Source organism: Pteronotus mesoamericanus, unplaced genomic scaffold (assembly GCF_021234165.1).
Source record: "Pteronotus mesoamericanus isolate MK-2021 breed Mesoamerican mustached bat unplaced genomic scaffold, CSHL_Meso_final contig_214, whole genome shotgun sequence".
Classification (NCBI taxonomy): domain Eukaryota; kingdom Metazoa; phylum Chordata; class Mammalia; order Chiroptera; family Mormoopidae; genus Pteronotus; species Pteronotus mesoamericanus.
In genome coordinates this window covers 5,697,653-5,718,885 of record NW_026555089.1, presented here as the reverse complement: position 1 = coordinate 5,718,885, position 21,233 = coordinate 5,697,653, and the positions used below count along the sequence as shown (strand labels likewise).

General features: G+C 58.2%; 1 protein-coding gene and 1 long non-coding RNA gene across 4 annotated transcripts; one reads left to right on the top strand and one right to left on the bottom strand.

Moving 5' to 3' along the window:
* The first annotated feature begins 1,684 nt into the window (after positions 1-1,684).
* On the top strand, positions 1,685-11,728 carry RPS6KA4 (ribosomal protein S6 kinase A4). Of its 3 annotated transcripts, none has more exons than XM_054570948.1 (17): positions 1,685-1,810; positions 1,914-1,985; positions 2,671-2,889; positions 2,982-3,097; positions 3,609-3,716; positions 3,925-4,005; positions 4,088-4,191; positions 4,284-4,434; positions 6,686-6,850; positions 8,849-8,977; positions 9,159-9,292; positions 9,388-9,481; positions 9,829-10,002; positions 10,076-10,270; positions 10,641-10,779; positions 10,942-11,105; positions 11,378-11,728. In XM_054570948.1, the coding sequence occupies exons 1-17, from the start codon at positions 1,756-1,758 to the stop codon at positions 11,570-11,572; spliced, it is 2,295 nt and encodes a 764-aa protein (XP_054426923.1). In that variant the 5' UTR covers positions 1,685-1,755; the 3' UTR covers positions 11,573-11,728. The 3 variants fall into 3 exon arrangements, with proteins under 3 accessions (XP_054426923.1, XP_054426922.1, XP_054426924.1); XM_054570947.1 differs by having other exon boundaries at positions 10,620-10,779; XM_054570949.1 differs by having other exon boundaries at positions 1,724-1,810; positions 1,914-1,939; positions 10,620-10,779.
* On the bottom strand, positions 11,699-15,574 carry LOC129068607 (uncharacterized). The gene is made up of 3 exons (XR_008528928.1): positions 15,356-15,574; positions 13,072-13,201; positions 11,699-12,939 (listed from the first exon to the last, which is right to left on the bottom strand). It is a non-coding gene; the product is annotated as an uncharacterized LOC129068607 (long non-coding RNA).
* Positions 15,575-21,233: the final 5,659 nt, after the last annotated feature.

Genomic DNA, 21,233 nt, shown 5'->3' with positions numbered 1-21,233 from the left:
GCCTCAATTTGGGGCTCAGCCTTTGCTTAAAAGGTGGGGGTTCTGGGCTCTGGGGTCTGCGGTGAAGCCCAGAGGCCCTGCCCTCCCCTCTGGGGTGCCCTTTCCTCTCCTTTCACTTTTTCCTGTCTCCTTATCATTTCTCCCCCATCCCTTTGCAGTTGGGCCCCTCCCCAGAGAGCTTACAGCCTGGTGACTGTCACCTAGTGCTGAGGGCTGTCATGGAGGGATTCAAGAAGTGTTAAGGACATGGGGCCTCTAGGACGACATCCAGGAAAGGGGCAATTAGGCTGGGTGGCAGGACGTAAGTCAAGGCACCTCGGGCTGCCCACGCTGGGGCGGGGCTGCCCACACCGGGGCGAGGCGGCCTGAATCTGGGGGGAGGCCGGGCTGAGGCGGGGCAGACCAGCCTCCCCAGGGGGACTCCGCAGCATCCTGACTCTCGTTTCCGCAGCACCCCTGCGGAGAACCCACCACTCTGCCTTCCTCTTAGCTCCAGTTTCAGAGGCTGATGGGGTGGGAGTGAACCCCGCCCTCCAGCTGGAAGCCCCTCCCATAGGCCTCAGGATGGGGGTTTGATGGCTGCCCCACCCTGTGGGTGGCCCCTGTCAGTTGGCAGGGAGCGGGATGAAGCTCTGGGGGACAGGCCAGCCAGGGCCCTGCGCCTGATGGTGAGGCAGGCTGCCCCTGGGTGGCTCTGACACTCCTTTCTGAGGCCTGCTCCGGGCTCTGCATGGGTACTGAGCCAGGCTTGGGGGCGACGGGGCAGGACCACATGAGGGGTGTGTGACGCCAGGTGTGCTGTGCAGGGTGGCTGGGGCCTGAGGTGCTTTTGCAGGTCAGCTATAAAGAGATTCCGGAACCTCTTCCTGCCACCAGGTGGGGCTCGGCTCCAGCACCCTCTCAGCGCCCCCTGTAGGTGCTCCCTGGGTAGGGGGAGTCCAGAGACAAGGCTTTGGTCTGCAGGACACCTGAGTTCCTAGACACTTCCAATCCCCGACCTGTTGCAAAGGCTAGTTCCCAGGGTCTCAGGTGGGCTGTGTGCGTTCTGGGACCCAAAAGCCATCTTAGGCTGCCCAGCACCAAGAGCGGGGACCTTATTGAGTGACAGGGGCTGGGCTGGCCCATGCCGGCAGCTGCTGGACAACAGCAGCGGAGTGGCCTCAGGCTGCCAATCTGTCAAGGGGACTTTAAACCCCTCCCCTATTTGCAGCCTTCATGGAGTGAGCAAGAAGGAGGTGGTGGGCTCTGAGTTTCATGCAACCCCTTGCTTTCACTGGGGGCTAAGAATTAGATGCTGGGCTGCCCTGATGGATGGCACCTGGGTGGGGAGGCGCTACAGCGCCTGTGTGGGCCCCCCGGGGGCACAGGTTCTGTATCTCAGCACCCTTGGCTTCAAAAGGCATCCGCGGCCCGATGCAGGCTTGGTAGCGACTGCCCAGCGGGGGCTCTAGGTTACCCACGGACCCCAGGCACGGCTCCTGAGGGGTGCTCCAAAGCCCTCGGGAGTGTCGCGAGGTCCGCCCCGTGCAGCAGCCGCGAGCGACCGCCCGCCCCGCCCGCCCACTCGCAGCCGCGCTGTCGCGCTGTCACGTTCCAGCGCCTGACTCAGGCCGCGCGGGGCGGGGAGCCGGGAGGCGGTGCCGGCGCCCGACTCGACCCGGAGGCGGCACCAGGAAGCGCCCGCCCCGGCCGGAGCCGCCATGTAACCGGCGCCGCCCGGAGCCGAGCAGCGCGGGCCCCAGCCACCGGTCCGCCATGGGGGACGAGGACGAGGACGAGTGCTGCGCGGTGGAGCTGCAGATCACTGAAGGTGGGGCAAGGGCAGCCAGAGACTGCAGGGAGGGGTGATGGCAGCCTGGGCCGCAGGGAGGGGTCATGCACTGGCTGGGCTCATTTGCCCCCTGTGCCCACAGCCAACCTGACCGGGCATGAGGAGAAGGTGAGCGTGGAGAACTTCGAGCTGCTCAAGGTGCTGGGCACGGGAGGTGAGGACCCCCACCCACCAGGCAGATGTCCCATGCACAGTGCCCTGGGCCTCCTGCGGGCACACCCGCCTGGTTCTGGGCCAGGCAACAGGCAATGCCCCCCACCCTTTCCTGGCACAGCCAGCCTTGACGGCCCCGCCCTGCCCTGCCAGGGTTTGCATGCCCACTCTCAGGGCTGGTCCTCCCCGCGGGGGCCTCCGGGATTTGTCAGCACCCTTGGGGGCTTGCAGCCCTCCCGAGTGATTTGCACAGCTCCTCTCCTTGCTCTGATGTGAACGCCCTCTCCCCTGCCTTGCAAACTCCGAGCTCAGGTTTGCTCATCCCTCCCCTGTCTGCATGCACCTCTGCCTCCCTTCCTTGGATTCACATCCCCTCCGATCTCTCTGCTCTTCCACAGGTTTGCAGGTACCCTGCCCCCCGCCCCTGCCCCGGCACTGCAGGCCTTGTGGAGCTACATGCCCCCCAGCCTGGTTTGCATAGCCCTTCCCTGCTTTTGCTGAGCACCCTTTGGTGCTGGGCACACCTTTCTTTCAAAGGCTCTGCCAGCCTTTTGCACACCCTTCTCTCACGCCAGCGCCTTCCTCCAACTTGCACACTCTCCTGGGCTGGCATCACTCCCACACCCACCAGCCTGCACCACCCTCCTGCTCACGGCCTGCTCTCTGCCCACTCCTTGCTTCCACAGCCTACGGGAAGGTGTTCCTGGTGCGGAAGGCGGGCGGGCACGACTCGGGGAAGCTGTATGCCATGAAGGTGCTGCGCAAGGCAGCGCTGGTGCAGCGCGCCAAGACGCGGGAGCACACGCGCACCGAGCGCTCAGTGCTGGAGCTGGTGCGCCAGGCGCCCTTCCTGGTCACACTGCACTATGCTTTCCAGACTGATGCCAAGCTGCACCTCATCCTGGGTAAGGGCAGGCACCTGCCAACCTTGGGGGCCAGGAAGCCGTCGGGGCCGCCCACAGGGGCTGCATCCTGACCTGCACTCTACCCCCCCCAGACTATGTGAATGGTGGTGAGATGTTCACCCACCTCTACCAGCGCCAGCACTTCAAGGAGGCCGAGGTGCGCGTGTATGCGGGCGAGATTGTACTGGCTCTTGAACACCTGCACAAGGTGGGTGAGGACCTCGCCACATGCCTGTTGCCGTGGGCCCTGGGTCAGGGCCTTCTTCAGGGTCCCTCTCCCTGGGCTCCCTGGGGGTCATGGGGACTGGAGCTGCTTCCCCAGGCCTCCTGGAAGGCAGGCCTCAGCGCTGCCCGGTGGGGTCGCCTCCGCAGGTCCCCCAAGGGGCCTTCCTCTCTCAGGGAGCTTGGGGCTGCCTCCTGGGGCCTTGTTCACAAAACTTTCTCAAATGGAGCCCTCGTGCCCTGGCTTCCAAAGCCTTTTTGAAATGCGACTCTTCACGAGGGCTTCCCTCTCCCTGGGACCTTGGGGTCTGCTCCCCTGGGCATCCACCGTGGGGCCCTCCTTCCTTGCTTTTGCCTCTTAAATGGCCTTTCCTGTCCGGTGGCTCAGTCCGCTCCAGGCCCACTCCTGCGCTGGAGATCCCCTTCTCCCGAGCAGTGACCTGGGGAACGGAGGGTGTTGGGGGAGGGGTCCTCAGAGCTCCTCTTGCTCCTGCCAGCTGGGCATCATCTACCGAGACCTGAAGCTGGAGAACGTGCTGCTGGACTCTGAGGGCCACATCGTCCTCACGGACTTTGGGCTTAGCAAGGAGTTCCTGACAGAGGAGGTGAGTGAAGGCGACCTCGGCATCCTGGCCCACCCCGGGCAAGCCGTCCTTTCCCTCTCCTCCTCCTCCAAGCCTGGCTCTGTGTGTTTTTCGGGGTGCAGAGGCAAATAGCCCCAGGCCCTGCACGCACAAAGTACCCACAGCAAGTCCTACTCTGAGCCTTGGGAGCTGCTGGGTGACCAAAATGGGTCCTCTTGCCCCTCCCCAGAAAGAGCGAACCTTCTCCTTCTGTGGTACTATCGAGTACATGGCCCCCGAAATCATCCGCAGCAAGTTGGGGCATGGCAAGGTGGGTTGACGGGGCCGTGGGGGGCGGTGGTGGGGGAGGTCGAGGTGACCGTAGGCCTTCACCTTGGCGTGGCCCCCTGCAGGCTGTGGACTGGTGGAGCCTGGGCATCCTGATCTTTGAGCTGCTGACGGGGGCCTCGCCCTTCACACTGGAGGGCGAGAGGAACACGCAGGCAGAGGTGTCCCGGTGAGTGGGGCTGGATGCGGCGGGCAGCTGAGGTGGCTGGGCAGGGCTGTGGGGGGGGCTCGCTGCCCCTGACGCCCCCCAAATCCTCTCAGACGGATCCTGAAGTGCTCCCCTCCCTTCCCCCCTCGGATCGGGCCTGTGGCGCAGGACCTGCTGCAGCGGCTACTTTGCAAGGACCCCAAGAAGCGGCTGGGTGCAGGGCCCCAGGGGGCACAGGAAGTCAAGAGCCACCCCTTCTTCCAGGTGAGGCCTCTGAGCCGCCCCCACGCCCCGCTGCATGTACCTGGGCTGGGCTGCCACCCTGGGCTTGGGGACACTGGAGGGCTGCTCTGGGGCTGGCCAGGTGTACTTGATTTAGAAAAATCCCCAGATCAAGAAAGCAGTCTTATCTTCTCATCCATCGTTAGTGAAACTCAGAAGATGTGTTCCTGTGGGGGAAATGCTAGGTTTGTTGACTGGCTGGGCTGCCAGAGACTCGAGAATGGATTCATTGGGCCTTTCGTTGGACCCGTTCAGAGAAGGGAGGTGACCTGCCCAAGGCTGTACAGGAAATGTGTAGAGCAGGACACAGGCCCCAGGTCGCCTGTCAGCCCAAGTCAGTACTAAAAGCCTCACTTAGGCTCTTAGCATCCACCCCGACGTTTTGTTCCTTCTTCCCGTGCAGACAGACAGTCAGATCGCCATGTAGGGGGTGTGTGCTTGCTAAGTGCCTACACAGGTTAGAGTGCGGCGCGGGGTGAATTTTGTCTCCTTGTGAGGCCTCTCTGGCTCGGGCGCTGTGCACGGCCACGTCCGTGCCTTGCAGGGTCCTGTAACAGTGAGCACCCACTGAGCGCCGGCCCTGTGCTGGCATCATTTCACGTAACCCTCAGAACCATCCTCATTAGCCCCCTCTTTACAGAAGAGGAAACTGAGGTTCGGCGAGGTGGGCCCAAATCACCCGGCCCGGAAGTGGTGGAGCTCTGATTCAAACCTCCGTCTGGGTGACTTGAAGGCCCATGCCCTTCACTGCTACATTCTGTTTACCTGTGGGCATCAGATTTGCCACTTGTCTGACATCGTAACAAAAGCACCCATTTCCAGGCATTTACTGTGGGCCAGGCACTCTGTTACCCTATTATGAGTGTCATCTCCTTGAGTCTCCCCTGCAAGCACCTGCCTAGAAGGGCCCTTGGAGTTGCCTTCTCAGACAAGAATCTACGTCTCTGTGGTGAGGAGGTCGCTTTGTGGGGGAAGTGGCTGAGCAGTGTCAGTTTCCTTCAGTGAATTCTGCAACCCGCCCTGAGCGCGTGCGGGGCCCTGAGCGCTGGCGGTGGGCTGACCAGCAGTCTTACCCAAAGGGGCCCCAAGGTCTTCGAGGCTTGATGCTCGGAAGAGGCGCCCCCCTCATTTTCTTTTCTCTCAAGACAGCCTCTTTGGTGAGAGCAGTGCCGAGGCTCCTGGTGGCAGAACTGGGGCCTTCAAGTCTAGGTCAGGCTTCTTGGCTTCAAGTGACAAAAAGCCCAACTCAAAATGGTGATATCTGTGGAATAGCGGAATAGTTTGGCTGCTAACAGCGGCATGAACGGTGGTCTAAACAAGATAGAGGGTTATTTATTAATTTTTTTTTTATATATTAGAAATCTAGAGGTTGGCAGGCCAGGGCTGCTGTGGTGTCTTCAGCTGCTTCTTCTTCCCCTTTTTAATGCTCCTCCGTTTTTCGCCTGTAGCTGCCGTCTCCAAGGGCGCCTAATGGCCCAAGGTGGCTGCTGGAACACTGGCCGTCCAGGTCAACATCCAGGGGACGAAGGAGGGGAAGGGCCAAAAGGGCACTTGCCAACTCCTCACCTTCCTCAAGGATCTTTGCCTTGAGTCCTATCTCACGATATTTGCTTGCAAGTTATTGGTCACCCTTAACTATAAGGAAGTTTGTAACCTATTGTCCTAGTTTGCACATTGCTTCCTGGAATAAAATTGGGGCTGTAGAACGAAGGAAGGCAGGGAAAATGAATGTTGGGCAGGCAATGAACAGGCTCTGCCACACTAGCTTAAACATCAAAGGGCAAGCTTTAGCTTCCATAAGAGAAAAGTTGAAGGAAAAGTGGCCTGACTTCAGGCAAGGCTGCATCCAGGTGCTAAACCTCTGTCATCAGGAATATCTGTCTTTGTCTTTTTGTTCTGCTTTTCTGCACAAAGATTTCATCATTAGATCCTGAGGTTGTCCCCAGCAATTCCAGGCACACATCCTATAAGATTTAAGTATAATAGGAGGAATATGTTTGTTTGTTTTGTAAGTCAATTCTATTAAAAGTCCCAGAATGCCTCAGTGTGGTGGAGGGTGATTCTCCAAGGGAAATAAGGAGGGATATAGAAGCTGGGGAGGCAAGATGAACACCTTCCCCCCAAATGCCAGACACTCGTCTCACCAAGGAGCTGCCCAGTGAGGGTGGCCTGAGCGGAGAGGGGTTTCCACTTCCTGTCCTTTGACCCCCAGTCTCTCATTTCTTTGTTCCAGGGTCTGGATTGGGCTGCTCTGGCTGCGAGGAAGATTCCAGCTCCATTCCGACCCCAGATCCGCTCGGAGCTGGATGTGAGCAACTTTGCAGAAGAGTTTACTCGGCTGGAGCCTGTCTACTCACCCGCGGGCAGCCCCCTATCTGGAGACTCTCGCATCTTCCAGGTGAGGGAGAGCTCATGGAACCCCAGACGGCCTGGCTGACCCATGGGCACTGCATAGGCTTTGTATCCTGACCAGGACTCAGTGTCTCCCCCCAGGCCTCTCCTCTTGTGGGGTACGTGGAGTTGTCAGTCGTAGAGTCCACCAAGGCAGGGCTCGTCCTGAGCTTCATGGTCATCTTTAAATCTCACACTCATTTCCCTTCTACTCCATCATATCTCCTTACTGTTATGTCCTGTTTTAAAGTAATCAGACACGTAGCCCCCTGTTTTATACGAATCTTCAGTAGCCCCCTTGCTTCAGTAGACACGTAGGAGGAGAGGCCGTGTGTGCCCGTTGGCCCGCCATATCACATTCCTGGGGACGCAGGCCCCCTCCCTCCAATTTTTGAAGCTTAGGGCTGGTAGGCGAGACTAAACTCCTTTGCTCAGCATCAAGAACCCTCCGTGGTGTGGTCCTTGCTCTGAGCCCCAGCCTCAGTGCTCGCTCGTGTTGCGCTTGGTGCTTTAGCAGCAACGAAGTGCTCGGCGGTCCCACAGCAGACTTCTGTACCTTTGCACACCCAGTGCCCTCCGCCTGACATGGCCTCCCCACTGCCGCTCACCCGGCAAGCTCCCACTGACCTTTCTAGCCTTGTTGTCCCGGGCTGCCCCCTGTGAAGTCTTCCCCTCTCCCGTGGCCCTGGGCTGCACCTTGCTTGTACAGCAGCCCTCTGCGGGCAGCACCTGCCTCGGAGCGGTTTGTCAGGTTGTGTCCTGACAGCTCAACTGAGACTGCCTCCTCTGGTGTGAGGCTCCCAGAGGGCGGGAATGGTGTGCTTAATTTGTGTTTCTATGCCCAATGTGGGGGGCCTGGCCTACAGGCCATTGGCCTACAGCTGTTTCTTTCTAAGAATATTTTATTGACTTATTTTTAGAGAGGGGAAGGGAGGGAGAAAGAGAGGGAGAGAAACATCAATGTGTGGTTGCCCCTCAAGTGCCCCCTATTGGGGACCTGGCCCACAATCCAGGCCTGTGCCCTGAGTGGGTATCGAACCAGCGACCCTTTGGTTTGCAGGCTGGTGCTCGATCCACTGAGCCACACCAGCCAGGGCGGTTTACAACTATGAAGTAAGAATAGGCCAATAGCAAGTATGGATGGATCCGTCTGCCTCTGTGAAGCTCTCACAAGTGACAGCTCCGTGCTCGAACGTCGCTCGATCCATTGTCTCACAGTTCTGAGAAAGTCCTTTCTTGTGGATGGAGGGCTACTCTCACTCATTCATTCATTCATTTCATGGTGCAAAAATACGTGTTGAGTGCCTACAATGTGCCAGGCATAGGTCTGGGCACTGAGGATGTGTCAGTGAACCTAACAGACAAAAATCCCTCCTGTGTGGAGCTTGCGTGCAGGCGCACAGTGGGGCTGTGTTTTTAAGAGAGAACACATTCCTTAAATTACCCTTGAGAATCCCTTGAATTGGCAGGACATGGATCCTTAGGAAAGGCAAAGTATTAACTCTGGTTTTTCTTAACACTTCTTCAGTAGCCCCCTTGCAGAGGAGGCCAGAGTTTGAATTGAATGGAAGGAATAAAGATTTTTTGTTCTCAGTAGGCACAGTTGAATTGTCATAGGCTAATAAGCAGGTGCGATTGCCAGGTCACAGTCCTTTCATGCATTTGCCTGCCACTTTTTGGGCCACTAGATTGTGCCAGGCTATACCCTTGGCACTTGGGGGGGGTGTTACTGTGATGAGAAAGGTGGAGTCACAGACTGGTGAGGGACAGACAGACATGACCCCAAGTGATCACAGAACAAATTAGAATAAAATGTCCATACATCCTGTGTGTACCAGGATGCAAAAGCAACACCTCCTGCTGACTGACCCCTGCTCTGGGCTCTTCCCTCTGCCTGCCCTCCTCCCCGCCTGCTCTGGCCCTTCCAGGGACTCCACCTGCACCTCCAGCACCCCTCCCTCCCCCCGGACCCATCCACCCCTGACCCGCCTCCCTCCCCAACCAGGGATACTCCTTCGTGGCACCGTCCATCCTGTTTGACCACAATAACGCTGTGATGACCGATGTGCTGGAAGCACCTGGTTCTGGAGACCGGCCAGGCAAGGCGTCGGTGGCCAGGAGTGCCATGATGCAGGTGGGTTGGGCCAGGGCTGGGAGAAGCTGACTTGGGGGTGCAGGGCCCAGGATTCCTGAAGGGGCTGTACCAGCTGCCCTCAGGTATGACCTCGGTGAAATCTGGTACTTCTGGGAGACGGGGTGAGGTGTGGCCCTAAGTCTCCCAGGTAGGACCTCTGACGCGCCCTCTTTCCCCCCAGGACTCGCCCTTCTTCCAGCAGTATGAGCTGGACCTGCGGGAGCCTGCGCTGGGCCAGGGCAGCTTCTCCGTGTGTCGCCGTTGCCGCCAGCGCCAAGGCGGCCAGGAGTTCGCGGTCAAGATCCTCAGCCGCAGGTGGGCCAGCTTGGGGTGGGCGGGCTCCGAGAAGCAGAGTCCGGGAGGGCGGGGCCGGAGGCCATCCATCCCGACCCCGTCTCCCCCTCCCCCAGGCTGGAGGCGAACACTCAGCGCGAAGTGGCCGCCCTGCGGCTGTGCCAGTCGCATCCCAACGTGGTGAAGCTGCACGAGGTGCATCAGGACCAGGTAGGTGATGCCTTCCTGGGCGGGTGGGCCGCAGGGATGCACGAGGAAGACGGGGGAGGGCAGGGGGCGGGGTCTAAGGGAACCACGGCGGGTTGGGGGGCTTGAGGGGGAGGACCAGAAGGCGGAGCTGAGAAAACGGCCGAGGAAACGGATCTGAGGGCGTGGAGGGTTATAAGATTCGAAATGACCAAAGGGGCCGGGACCTGGAAGGCAGTCGGGGTGGTTCTTGCGGGTGGTCTTGAGGCCGGGGCTCGAACCCTCCCGAGGCCTGAGGCTTGGGGCGGGGCTTGTCGGTGCCCGCGGGGCGGGGCCTGGCTCGTGACGGTGGCCGCCCCCGCTGCCCACAGCTGCACACGTACCTGGTCCTGGAGCTGTTGCAGGGTGGGGAGCTGCTGGAGCACATCCGCAAGAAGCGGCACTTCAGTGAGTCCGAGGCGAGCCAGATCCTGCGGAGCCTTGTGTCGGCCGTGAGCTTCATGCACGAGGAGGCGGGCGTGGTGCACCGCGACCTCAAGCCCGAGGTGGGCGCGGGCCGGGTGGCAGGGGAGAGCTGCCGCACGGAGGGCAGCCTCTGACGGCCGCCTGCCCGCACAGAACATCCTGTATGCCGACGACACGCCGGGAGCCCCGGTGAAGATTATCGACTTCGGGTTCGCGCGGCTTCGCCCGCAAAGCCCCGCGGAGCCCATGCAGACGCCCTGCTTCACGTTGCAGTACGCGGCCCCTGAGCTGCTGGCGCGGCAGGGCTACGACGAGTCCTGCGACCTCTGGAGCCTTGGCGTCATCCTGGTATGGGACGGGGCCCCCAAGGCGGGTTCAGGGGCGCCTGAGCCCGAGGTCAGAGGTCTTCCTGATGAGGGGCAACAGGGGCGCCAGAGGCACGGGTCATCTCGGCGGGGGTGGCAGGGTTTGATAGGGGGCTGGCCTCAGAGGTCGTCCTAATACAGAGGCAGGGGCGCTCAGATGCTGGGGTCAGGGCATCCGAGCGGTCTGGGTTGGAGTCAGGGTCATGGCTAGTGGGCCTCAGGAGTTACTCCCTGCAGCGGGCGAGTGGCCCGCGGGGTGGGCTGAGAAGTCAGCCTCCTGCCTCCCTGGGCCCGCGGCGTGGGCCGGTCTCACTTTTCCCCCCATCCCCCAGTACATGATGCTGTCGGGACAGGTTCCCTTCCAGGGAGCCTCAGGCCAAGGCGGGCAGAGCCAGGCTGCCGAGATCATGTGCAAGATCCGCGAGGGGCGCTTCTCCCTTGATGGGGAAGCCTGGCAGAACGTGTCCGAGGAAGCCAAGGAGCTTGTCCGAGGTGGGGAGCGGGAGCCGCAGATCCTGCTTGGGAAGGGGGAGGCCACGGGGTCATGTTGGGGTAGGCGAGGATACCGGTCCGGGAGGGGGGCAGGGCTGTTAGGATCTCTGGGGGCAGCCTCCACACACGGCCTGCCCTGACACTCCCCCACCCGGCCTCCAGGGCTCCTGACTGTGGACCCGGCCAAGAGGCTGAAGCTCGAGGGGCTGCGGGGCAGCTCGTGGCTGCAGGACGGCAGCGCCCGCTCTTCGCCCCCGCTCCGGACTCCGGACGTGCTGGAGTCCTCCGGGCCGGCTGTGCGCTCCGGGCTCAACGCCACCTTCATGGTGAGGGCGGGGCCTGAGGGGGGGCGTGGAGTGTGGGGTGCGGACACTGCCTGGAGAGGCGGGCTCTCGGGGAGGCGAAGCCCTCAAAGCTCAGGAAGGTGAGATGGCGGGTCGGGGCCTGACCTTTACGAACGCCGGAGGCCAGAGGCCAAGGATCTTGCTGGCCTTGACCCAGTGGCATGGGAGGAACGGTCCAGGGTGGGAGCCAAAGCTCGGACCTAAAAGTCGAGGCCGGGCCGTGTTGGGGGTACTCACGCCGTATTTTCTGCCAGGCGTTTAACCGCGGCAAGCGCGAAGGTTTCTTCCTGAAGAGCGTGGAGAACGCGCCGCTGGCCAAGCGGCGGAAACAGAAGCTGCGGAGCGCCGCCACCTCCCGCCTTGTCTCCCCCGTGCCCGCTGCCCCGGGCAGGGCCCCCGGCTCCAAGGGAGCCCCCCGCCGAGCCAACGGCCCCCTGCCCTCCTCCTAGCCCCTGCCACTGTGATCCCCCTTCCCCCAAAGGGGCTGTGACCTGGCTTCCAGCATCAGCGCTCCGCCCCATCCCCAGGGATCGCCCTTCCTTCCCCACCCCCAACTCCCAGACAGAGCAGAAGTATTTTTATAAGCAGAGAATTTTTTATGTCTTACCAGATAGAGTTAGAGATGCAGGGAGGGAGGGGGCCCACCGCTGAGTGGGATGTGGGGGCCCTTTGCTAAGACTGCCTCTGTTGGTGGAAGGCGCTTCTGCAGGGGGCCCCTCCAGCAGGGAAGGGCTCCTCCCCATTTCTAAGCACTGAGTTGCCACAGGGAGAAACTGGGACCTCTCCCCTGTCCTCCCCCAAGGCTCTGCTCTTGGGAGGGGACGCCCCTCAAGCTGTCACTTTATGGATTGTCTGTGCAATTTCATCCACCAAAGACCTGTGTTGGGGGGGTGGCGTTCAGGGAGAGGCCCTAAGGGACCCTCTGAAGCATTATTTCCTCACTTTATCTCACCTGCTTCTCCCCTGTTGGGGCTAAGGAAGGAAGCAGGTGACCTCCTAAAAGGGGAGGCCCCCTTATTACCCACCCCTTCCCTTTGGCACAGCCGCCCCGTTGGGTGGTGGGAGCGGGGCCTTGGGGGTCTGGGCTGGGCTTCTACAGTCACTGCCTCCGTTCACCTGGGGGGCTGTGCCTTTGACGTTAAAATAAAAACCCACCCAGTGCTGTCTGCGGCATGTGTGTGTGCCAGTGGGTGCGGGCGTCCGCGGTCTTGGGCCAGGTGGGGCCTAGGGCCAACCCTTCTTGGTGAGAAGGTGCCTTTGGCTTTTGACGTGAGCAGTGGTGGTGGGGCAGTCACCGCGGGTGTGTGTCTGGACAGCTCTGCCACGTGTCATTTACGATTCTCTCGGTCGTAAGTCACAGAAACCCCAATCTACCGTTGCTCCAGCAGAACAGGAATTTTAGGCTCTTGTAACTACACAGTCCAGGGGTAGCTTCAGGCACGGCCTGATCCCGGTGCAAACATGATCAGGACTTAGCTTCCCAGGCAGCTTTTCTGTTTTCTGGGTGTTGTTGCCGTTCGGAGGACTCTCTTTGTGGCCCTAAGGTGGGTGTCAGGTGCTCCAGGAGCTAATGGGATGGATTGTTGAAAACTTGGTTTCTGCCCTGGCTGGTGGGGCTCACTGGACTGAGCCCTGGCCTGCACGCCGAAGGGCTGCCGGTTCGAGTCCCTGCTGGGGCACGTGCCTGGGTTGCGGGCCAGGTCCCCAGCTGGGGGCATGTGAGAGGCAACTGACTGGTGTTTCTCTCCCACATCGATGTTTGGTTCTCTCCTTCTCTTCCTCCTTCCCTTCCCCTCTCTCTGAAAATAAAGAAAACCTGAAAAAAAATAAAGCTTTGTTTCTATCATAAATGATGCTGAGACAAAGAATTTTGTACATAGACCTGTGCATTATAATGTAACTGAGCCCCGCCGGTGTGGCTCGCTTGGTTGGGCATCGTCCTGCCAACCTAAAGGTCATCGGTGTGATTCCCAGCCAGGGCCTGTGCCCGGGTTGCAGGCTTGGTCCCCGGTCCGGGCACGTACAGAAGGCAGCCAATCGATGTTCCTCTCCTTTTCTTTCTCCTTCCTTTCCCCTCTCTAAAATTTAAAAAAGAAAAAGAAAAAAAAATGGCATCAACAGGTAAATAGCTTATTATACCTTGTCTTAAACTAAGAAATGGATTGTGAATATGTATGTCAGTGATGTTAAAAGTGTTTTGTACTGGCATATATTTCATTGTCTGGATACGTTAGGATATATTTAGACTGCTCTCCGTTTTTGGCCACTTGGGCTGTTGTCAATTCCTTGCTATTTTAAATAGTGCTGCAGTGAACATCTCTGTGCCCACACCTTTGCTCACCTGTCCGAATATTTCCTTAGGATACCTTTCCTAGAAGTGAAATTAGTGGGCTACAGGATATGCCCGTGCACACACATTTCACAGGCTTTGATATATATGATCAAACTGCCCGTTAGAATGAGCCTCTCATTTTATGACTCAAGGCAGCATGGGCAAGATCCAAGACGTGCTGTCTCCTTGAAAATGAAATGAGGCATCTCACCAGCTGAGCACGTCCTTACTCACCCACCCACCTGAGTTTTTCATGACGGAGCTCCTGGTGATCTCTAGGGGGCCTTCTCCCCCTGAGCCTGGGCTGTGATGGGGGAGGAGAGTGACCCATCAGTGGGGTGGGGAAGAACCCCCCCCCGCCGCCCCTGTGCAGGGGTAGGCTGGGCCATCTGTGTGGAGCAGAGGGAGAGTGGAGCCTAGGGACGCCCCAGGGAGAGGGGTGCAGTAAGGGCAGGCGGGGCATGGTCAGGAGCACCCGAGCCCCGCAGAACCTGGGGGCTGAGCAGTGGTGGGTCCAAATGCTGGCACTGCCCCCTCCCAGACGGGCAATAGGGACCGAGCCCCTGGGTCCTGGGTCTCCTCTGCCTCTCGGATGAAGCGGAGGGTGGAATAGTACCTGTCCTGGAGAGCCGGGGGTGCGGCAGGGTCCCTGGAGGGCACCTGCACCCTGGAAGCACGCCGCATGTCTCAGCGTACATTTTTTTTTAAACTAAGGGAACCGGGGTATCAGGGTCGGCCCAGGTCTGCTCCTGACGGTGACCCACATCCAGGCACGTGAGAGGGGGCACTTTTCCCACCCTCCCGGGAGCCTGCAGGGACGTGCTTCCAGCTCCTCCTGAGTGTCCCATGCCCCAGGGGTGTGAGGACCAGATGGGCGCCCAGCCTGGTGGCTCTCACCACCTAGCGTGGGTCTGTCTTTCAGCTTCCCCCGCCTGGCGTGATGTCAGCAGCTTGGGAACAAACAGACCACCTGGGAGTGGGTGGTGGTGGGAGCCCACGCTTGTGTGTGTGAGCCCATGAATGTGTGAGTGTGAGTGTGTGTGAGCGTGCATGTGAGCAAAGCATGTGTGTGAGTGAGTGTGCATATGGGAGTCTGCGTGTGTGAGTGTGTGCGCATGCTCTCCCGGCACACTGCGGGAGGCACAGAGCGCAGGGTAGAAGCTTTGCCGCAAACCCCGAGTTCTTCCAGCTTCTCCCACCTCCTGCCCAGGTTCCAGCTGCACTTAATTGACCGCAGGGATCTGTGGGACTCAGACCCAGACCGGGATGGGAGGGCCCCGCCCCAAAGCTGCACAGAGGAGCAGAGACGGCATCAGAGCTCAGCCTCTGGGAGCCTCTGCTGGGGTGCAAAGCCCGGCCTCTCCAGTTCTCAGCTGGGACTGTCATTCCTCTAGGATTTCTGAAAACAAGGTAAGGCCGTCTCAGTAGGAAAAGCAAGGAGACCAGTTTCCATAAGATGCTTTTCCCAGCAGCCCCTGCACTTGGCATGGGGGCAGGGACGGTGGGTGGCCAGCAGCCAGCCAGCTGCTGGGGTGGTAGGTTGCTGCGTGCGGAGGGCATACAGCAGCCACCAGGCCAGGGCGTCTGGGGCCCTCTGCCTCCCGCTGCTCCTCTCTTGGACCCTCCCCACCAACCCCTTTGACTCTCTAGGGCCCAGGAGACAGTTACGTTCAGAGCGAGACTCTGGGATACCTGACGCCACTGGTTGAGTGACAGCAGAGAAGGGGCACATTGGGTTCTTGGTCCCTCTGTGTCCAGCTGGATCTGATTTCTGAGGGTCGGGTCAGGAATCTGCTCTAGTAACAAGCTCCCCTGATGCGTGGTTTAGAGCCACATGTCCCACCAAGCCCCTGAACTTTCCTGATGGGGAGACCAAGGCCCACGGAGGGGAGGAGCTCACCCACAGTCCTGGGGCTGCCGAACGGCAAAGCCAGGTCTCCTGATGCTCCGCTCGTGCATTCCTGCTCAGCGGGCCCCGCTTTCTGCAATGTGGAATTTTCCATGGGGACACAGATCCAGCTTTATGGTAGGAGCACTCAGACACCAGTATCTGTGCCAGAAATTCAGGCCATCACCACTTTATGGGAAGGAGGGTGTGCTGTGGAGTGAGTGTCTGCCATGCCCCTCCCCCACACATGTTATCTTCCTGCCCAGCGGGGGCCAACAGGTGCTTGGCAGAGCCTGCTCACTGACAGATATCCACGCAAACCTGTCACAAGGCAGGCTGCAGGGAGGACATGGGACACAGAGGCTGGGAGAAGCTGCCCCTGAACCCCTGATCTCCTGGCACAGGTGGGTCAGCAGGGGAGGCATTTTTGCCCCGAAGGAGTTGTGGACAGTGCAGCTCAGCGCTCCCAAGCATCCTCGCAGGGGCTGCCACGTCTTGCTTCTCCCCTGCCCGAGCTCGCAGGCTCACGCAGAGCCAGCAGGGCCGGACCCCGAGGAAGTGTCTTTCGTTGCCTGTGGAAGGAGGAAACGCTTTTAGGACATACCCTCCCCCACCAACAAGGATAATAATGACGTTGAACCTGTTCATCGAGTCTTGCTATGTGCCAGGCCCTGTACTAACCCCCTTCTGTGACATCCAGATGCAAATCAAGTCCATTATTGTCACTATTGTTAGGCAATAACAATAATTGCTAAAGGTGTTGGGCATTTGCCCTGTACCAGGAGCCAAGCACTGGGCCAAGCCTTGTCCGCCGGTGATTTCATTTCATGAGTAGGTTCTATGTTATTATTACTATTATGTATTATTGTTCCATTTTATGGATGAAGAAAATGAGCTCAAAGAGGTAAGTTGTCCAAGGTCACATGATGGCATCCAGGCACGTTGGCCCCAGAACCAAGGTTTCTCTACATCAGACCCTAAGCTCTTTTTTCTTTTAAAGAAGGTTTTATTTATTTATTTTTAGAGAGGGGAAGGAAGGGAGAAAGAGCGGGAAACATCAATGAGTGATTGCCTCTTGTGTGCCCCCTACTGAAGGCCTGGCCCACAACCCAGATATGTGCCCTGACCAGGAATCGAACCGGTGACCCTTTGATGTCCAGGATGGTGCTCAATCCACTGAGCCACACTAGCCAAGGCCAGACCCTGAGCTCTTAGTCACAATCTTATTCTGCCTCTCAGAGCTATCTTTTACCTTTAAGCCATTTCCTCTGCTATAAGATGTAGTTTTCTTTGCACCTAGGATCTGGTTCTCGTCTCAGTTTGTAGAGCCCGAAGCACCATGAATGCCAGTTCTGGGCTTTTTTTATTGGAGGCAGACACATCGGCAGCCTCTGTTGAAATAAATCATGCCGGCCATCATGTGATATTGTGGCTCTTCCTCTGAGCTCGGTTTCCATCCTGATCAACAACTTGGTACTGCAATGTGCAGACCGTGGTCCAGAAACACTAGGAACGGGAATTTAGAGTCAAGTGTTTCAAGGAGAGACGCAAACAACAAAAAGCAAAGATGGATGAGGAGGAACGCACTGTGAAAAATCAGGAGACAAGACCCTGAGGTCCCAGTAGACCACCAGCAGAACCCTAGTCAGGCAGCTACCGTTTTAAATAATTACTGAGCAGTGCAGCGTGGTCGTAGACTTGTTAAGGTGAGCCCCACAAACCAGGGCTGCATCTCAGGTGCAGGCTGGGCCGAGAGAGCCCGGCTCTCTGCCACTTTCTATGATGCTGTAATGATTGTTCCTGGACTTGCATCATCCTCGTCTTGTGACCCCGCAAGACCCAGGTGAGAAATGAAGCTGAGGCTCTTTTTGCCTTACTTTTGTCTAGCTCTCAAGAAAGTGTGTCAGAGGCTGCTTTTTGCTTAACCAACATCCACACCCCTGCCCATTGGGTGTGTTAATGGGCTTTTTATAATGCCATACTTCTTGGCCTTTCAGAAAGAGGCCAGTAAGATGTAATCAAAAGTTATTGGGTGGGGTTTCTGGGAAAGCTCTTGGAAGGAGGCTGACTCAGAGGGGAGGCATGTCCTTTTGCCCTTGTCTCTCTCTACTCCCTACTGCCTGGAATGTGGATGTGATGTCTGGAGATGCAGTAACTATTTTGGGAGCATGAGGTGACCTCTAGCATGGGACCCTCATGTTGATGACAGTGGAAGGCAGGATAGAGGAACCGGGGTCAGTGATGGCTGTGGAGCCACTGTGTTAACTTGACTGGCCGCCTCTAGACTTCTTTGAACATGAGACTAAAATTTAACCTCTATCTTATTCTAGCCGCTGTTAGTTTGGTTCTGTTACTTATACCCAGGTGCCAAAGGTTCTGAGCACAAATTTTCCACCTGTATTCATGAATAAAGGGGAGTTGGATGTAGCAGGATGGCCCTGAGCTGGCTATGCTGGGAGGCGGGGCCCGCTGTTGGCAGGCCTGGGGCCTTCACTGGTCTGGCCCCACTTTCAGGAATGAATAAACACGTGGCTTCGCCCCTTTGGGCTGGAGGAGGATGCTAAAAGGGTTTGATGCCAAAGTGCCCAGGGGAGGCAAGACTGGTGGAGGGGAGAGAGGGCTTGGGTCTGGAGGCCCGCAGAGCTGCCTCTGTGAGCAGCGCTGAGCCTCACCCTCACTGCTGCGGCTTCGCTGGTTGAGTGTTGCTCTGCAAAGTGAACGGCTGCCAGTTTGATTCCTGGTCAGAGCATGTGCCTGGGTATGGGTTCAGTCACCTGTCAGGGTGCGTGCAAGGGGCAGCTGATGGATGTTTCTCTCTCTCCCTTTCTCTTTCTCTTCCTCTTACTCTAAAATAAATAAAATCTTAAAAAAAAGAAAAGAAAAAAAAGAAGTGCTCAGCCTCTGGGCTCAGGCGGTGTCCCTTCCCGGCCTGGGTGGCAAAGGACAGCACAGCTATGGGGAAGGCACAGAGCCTTGCATTCCTGCCCCAACCCCAGCCTGACCCTGACTCTCTAGGACTGGCAGCCGGGGGACTCTAGGGGCAGACCTGATGGTGGGGGGCGAGAGGGGGAGGGATGTGAGGGGGCCGTTTTCCTAGAAGGCAGGTCATTAGGAGTGGCACACACACATGGACAAGGCCCGGGAGAGGACAGGTGTGGACTTGTCTGAGCAAATGCGAGCGCCACCGACGGTGCTGAGGTGCCGTGGCCCTGTGGCGGGCAGCTGGGTGCTGGGGAGCTTGGCAATTCAGATGCGGTTGCGGACAACGCCGCATCAGTAGCTGCAGGTAGCTGAGCGGGCGATACAGGGAGTGGGAATCTGATGAACTTAATTAACATCATAAATTCTGCCCAGCTTCCTCCAGCACTGTGGCTTTCTTATTACCTGGTGAGGTTTCCCCCTTTGCAGCTCTGGTTTCAGCAACAGCTCCATAAACATCCTGGAAGTTCATGGCCCTCTTTGCTATCTTGGAGCTCACATCAAATTTTCGGTCTAGTCAACATTTGCTCATTGAATAAGCAATTCAGCCAACTGCATTTAAAGACATATACAACATTTGTTTGTTTATTTATTTATTTCTAAAGCAAAAATTTCTATCTCAGTCTAAGCAGCTCTGTCTGGCCTACCATTGCCCAGAAGACTTCGTTTCCAGAAATACCCCTTTGCCAGTGGATACTCAGGATAAAGACGCAAAACGCGCAGGCTGGGTCAGAAGGGCCCCAGCCAGCGTCTCTGCAGATTGCAAAGCATGGTCTCTGCCCTGAGCTGGGGGAGGGATGTTTTAACCCTCAGTTTGCAGACCGAGAATCTGAGGCAGCGTCCGGCTGGTGCTGATGTGGCCAGCAGAGCACCCAGGGCTCGTCACAGAGGCTGTTCCCCTGCCCCAAGCTATTAGCAAAAGTAGAGGGGGCTTGTCAACCAGTGTTTGTTCCAGCGGAACAGAAGTGTGGGCTGAGACACGCTGAGCATCACCTCCGGGCCTGGCCCAGTCAGAACCAAAGGCCTTCAATGGGGGGTTTCATTTAATCGCCGTCCGTCCCTCCCACGTACACTTTTTAAAAAATTTTCTTGCAGGTGTCCACTACGTCCTTCCACGACCCAAGCACATTCTAGGTCACACTTTGGCCCAAGTCACTGGAATGTGCGAAGGGCACAGTTCCTCGTTTCTACCAGTCATGGACAATGAGGCACATGCCCCAACGTCACCCGCCCATCGGCTCAGGCAACACTGTGTCGATGGACGCAAAGGCGCCTCTGGGCAGGTGTGTGTAGCTGGCAGCGGAGTGGGCCCGGTGGTGGCGGGGCTTCCAGGGACGTCTGGCCTGGCTGTAGGATGGACAGAGGGACACGGGCCTAGAGTCCCGGCCGAGGGGTCGCGGAGAGAGCTGGAGGACCGCAGCGGGCTGTGCCCCTTCCGCAGGCCCTGCCGCCTGCAGGTGCCATGAGCAGGTCTGGGAAAGGGGTGGAGACTGTCGAGGGGGTCGAGGTTCTTCTTGGCCCACCGGCTTCAGTGGGTACTGCTGAGGGCCTTCCCGTGTCTTACAGGGGGCAGAGCAGGGATGAGAGCACGGACTTGGCCGGGAGGAGGGAGACAGTCTGCGGGCGGCTATGGAGCCTGAGGCTCCGTGACTCCTTGGCCTCCCTGGAGCTAAGGGGGTGCCAAGAAGAAGGACCCCCAGGGAGCAGGCAGAGCCTTACTTTACACCCTGAGCCTGCATTTTGGCTCAAATGAGAGACCTGAGAGACTCCATGCCACGGAGAGCCCCCGCATGGGGAGTATAGGTGGGCTCCCTGCGGCTGCTGCTGTAAAGTAGTAGGAAACTGCCCTAAATGAACATTTTGTAAACTGTGTTCCTTGGAGCGGAAGGTGTGTGCAAGGTGTACAGGATGCTCTGTAAACATATTTTGTAATCGGCTGTCCATGTGTCACCTTTTGGAAAGTCTTAAAGCTCATTAGTATATTGAAGGCTCTGAGAAGTCCTGCCTTGCGATGCCTGCTTGACTCAGGGTCGCGCGCACCGGCCCGGGAACAGCCGTGGATGGAGTGCCAGGGTTCCCGGAATGTGGTGCGGGGAGCCGCCCTGGGTACAGCCCACTGGGAGGGTGGACGCGCTCTTGGAAACTGGCTTGGCGTGGGACGTGTTGTATGAGCAGGAGGGCCAGTTCATTAATTTGCAGGGAAGCCGGTTCTGCTCACCTAATCCTGCACTGGCGGCAATTTGCGCAAGGCCGCCATCCTGGGGGGAACCGAATGTGGAGGCTCAGAAGTTGCCTAGGGAAGTCTGAGAAGGGAAAAATTTTCAGTGTTCTTGGGAAAGTTACTTTCCCCACAAATAGGCAGAGTCTCTTCTCACTCTTCCTACGTTCCTTTCCTCATGTGGCGCCATCTGGGAACCTCCCAGGGACCTGCGGGTAACACGCAGTAAGAACACCTACTGTGTGAAGCACCTCGTAGGCATCATCTTCTTTAAGCCTGTGGAGGGTTTCATGGGAGCCGCATTTACAGATGGGAAGGCTGAGGACGGGGAGGTGGGGTCTCCCGCAGTGTGTGTTGGGGCTGAGGCCGAGGTGGGTCAGTTGAAGCCCAGGGCCCGTGCGCAGCACCCCCACCGCTACCTGTGCCCCCGCCTGAGCCTGGGAGACCAGTCTTTCCTTTTAAAGCAGTTGCCACAGGCTTGCTTCTTAGATTTCTTTTCAGGAAGAGACGGTTAACCCAGAACTCTTGCTTCTGTGTAGTACTTGCAGGTCATTGGATGATGGTGGGGAAGGGACAGGGAATCCTGAATTTCAGGCAGGTCTTGGAAATTCCATCCCTAACCTGGTTCCTGAATTCGTTTTGGGGGCTGTTTCCCCGAGCCAAGCCTCTGCTGTGCTGGGCACTGTTGGGCCT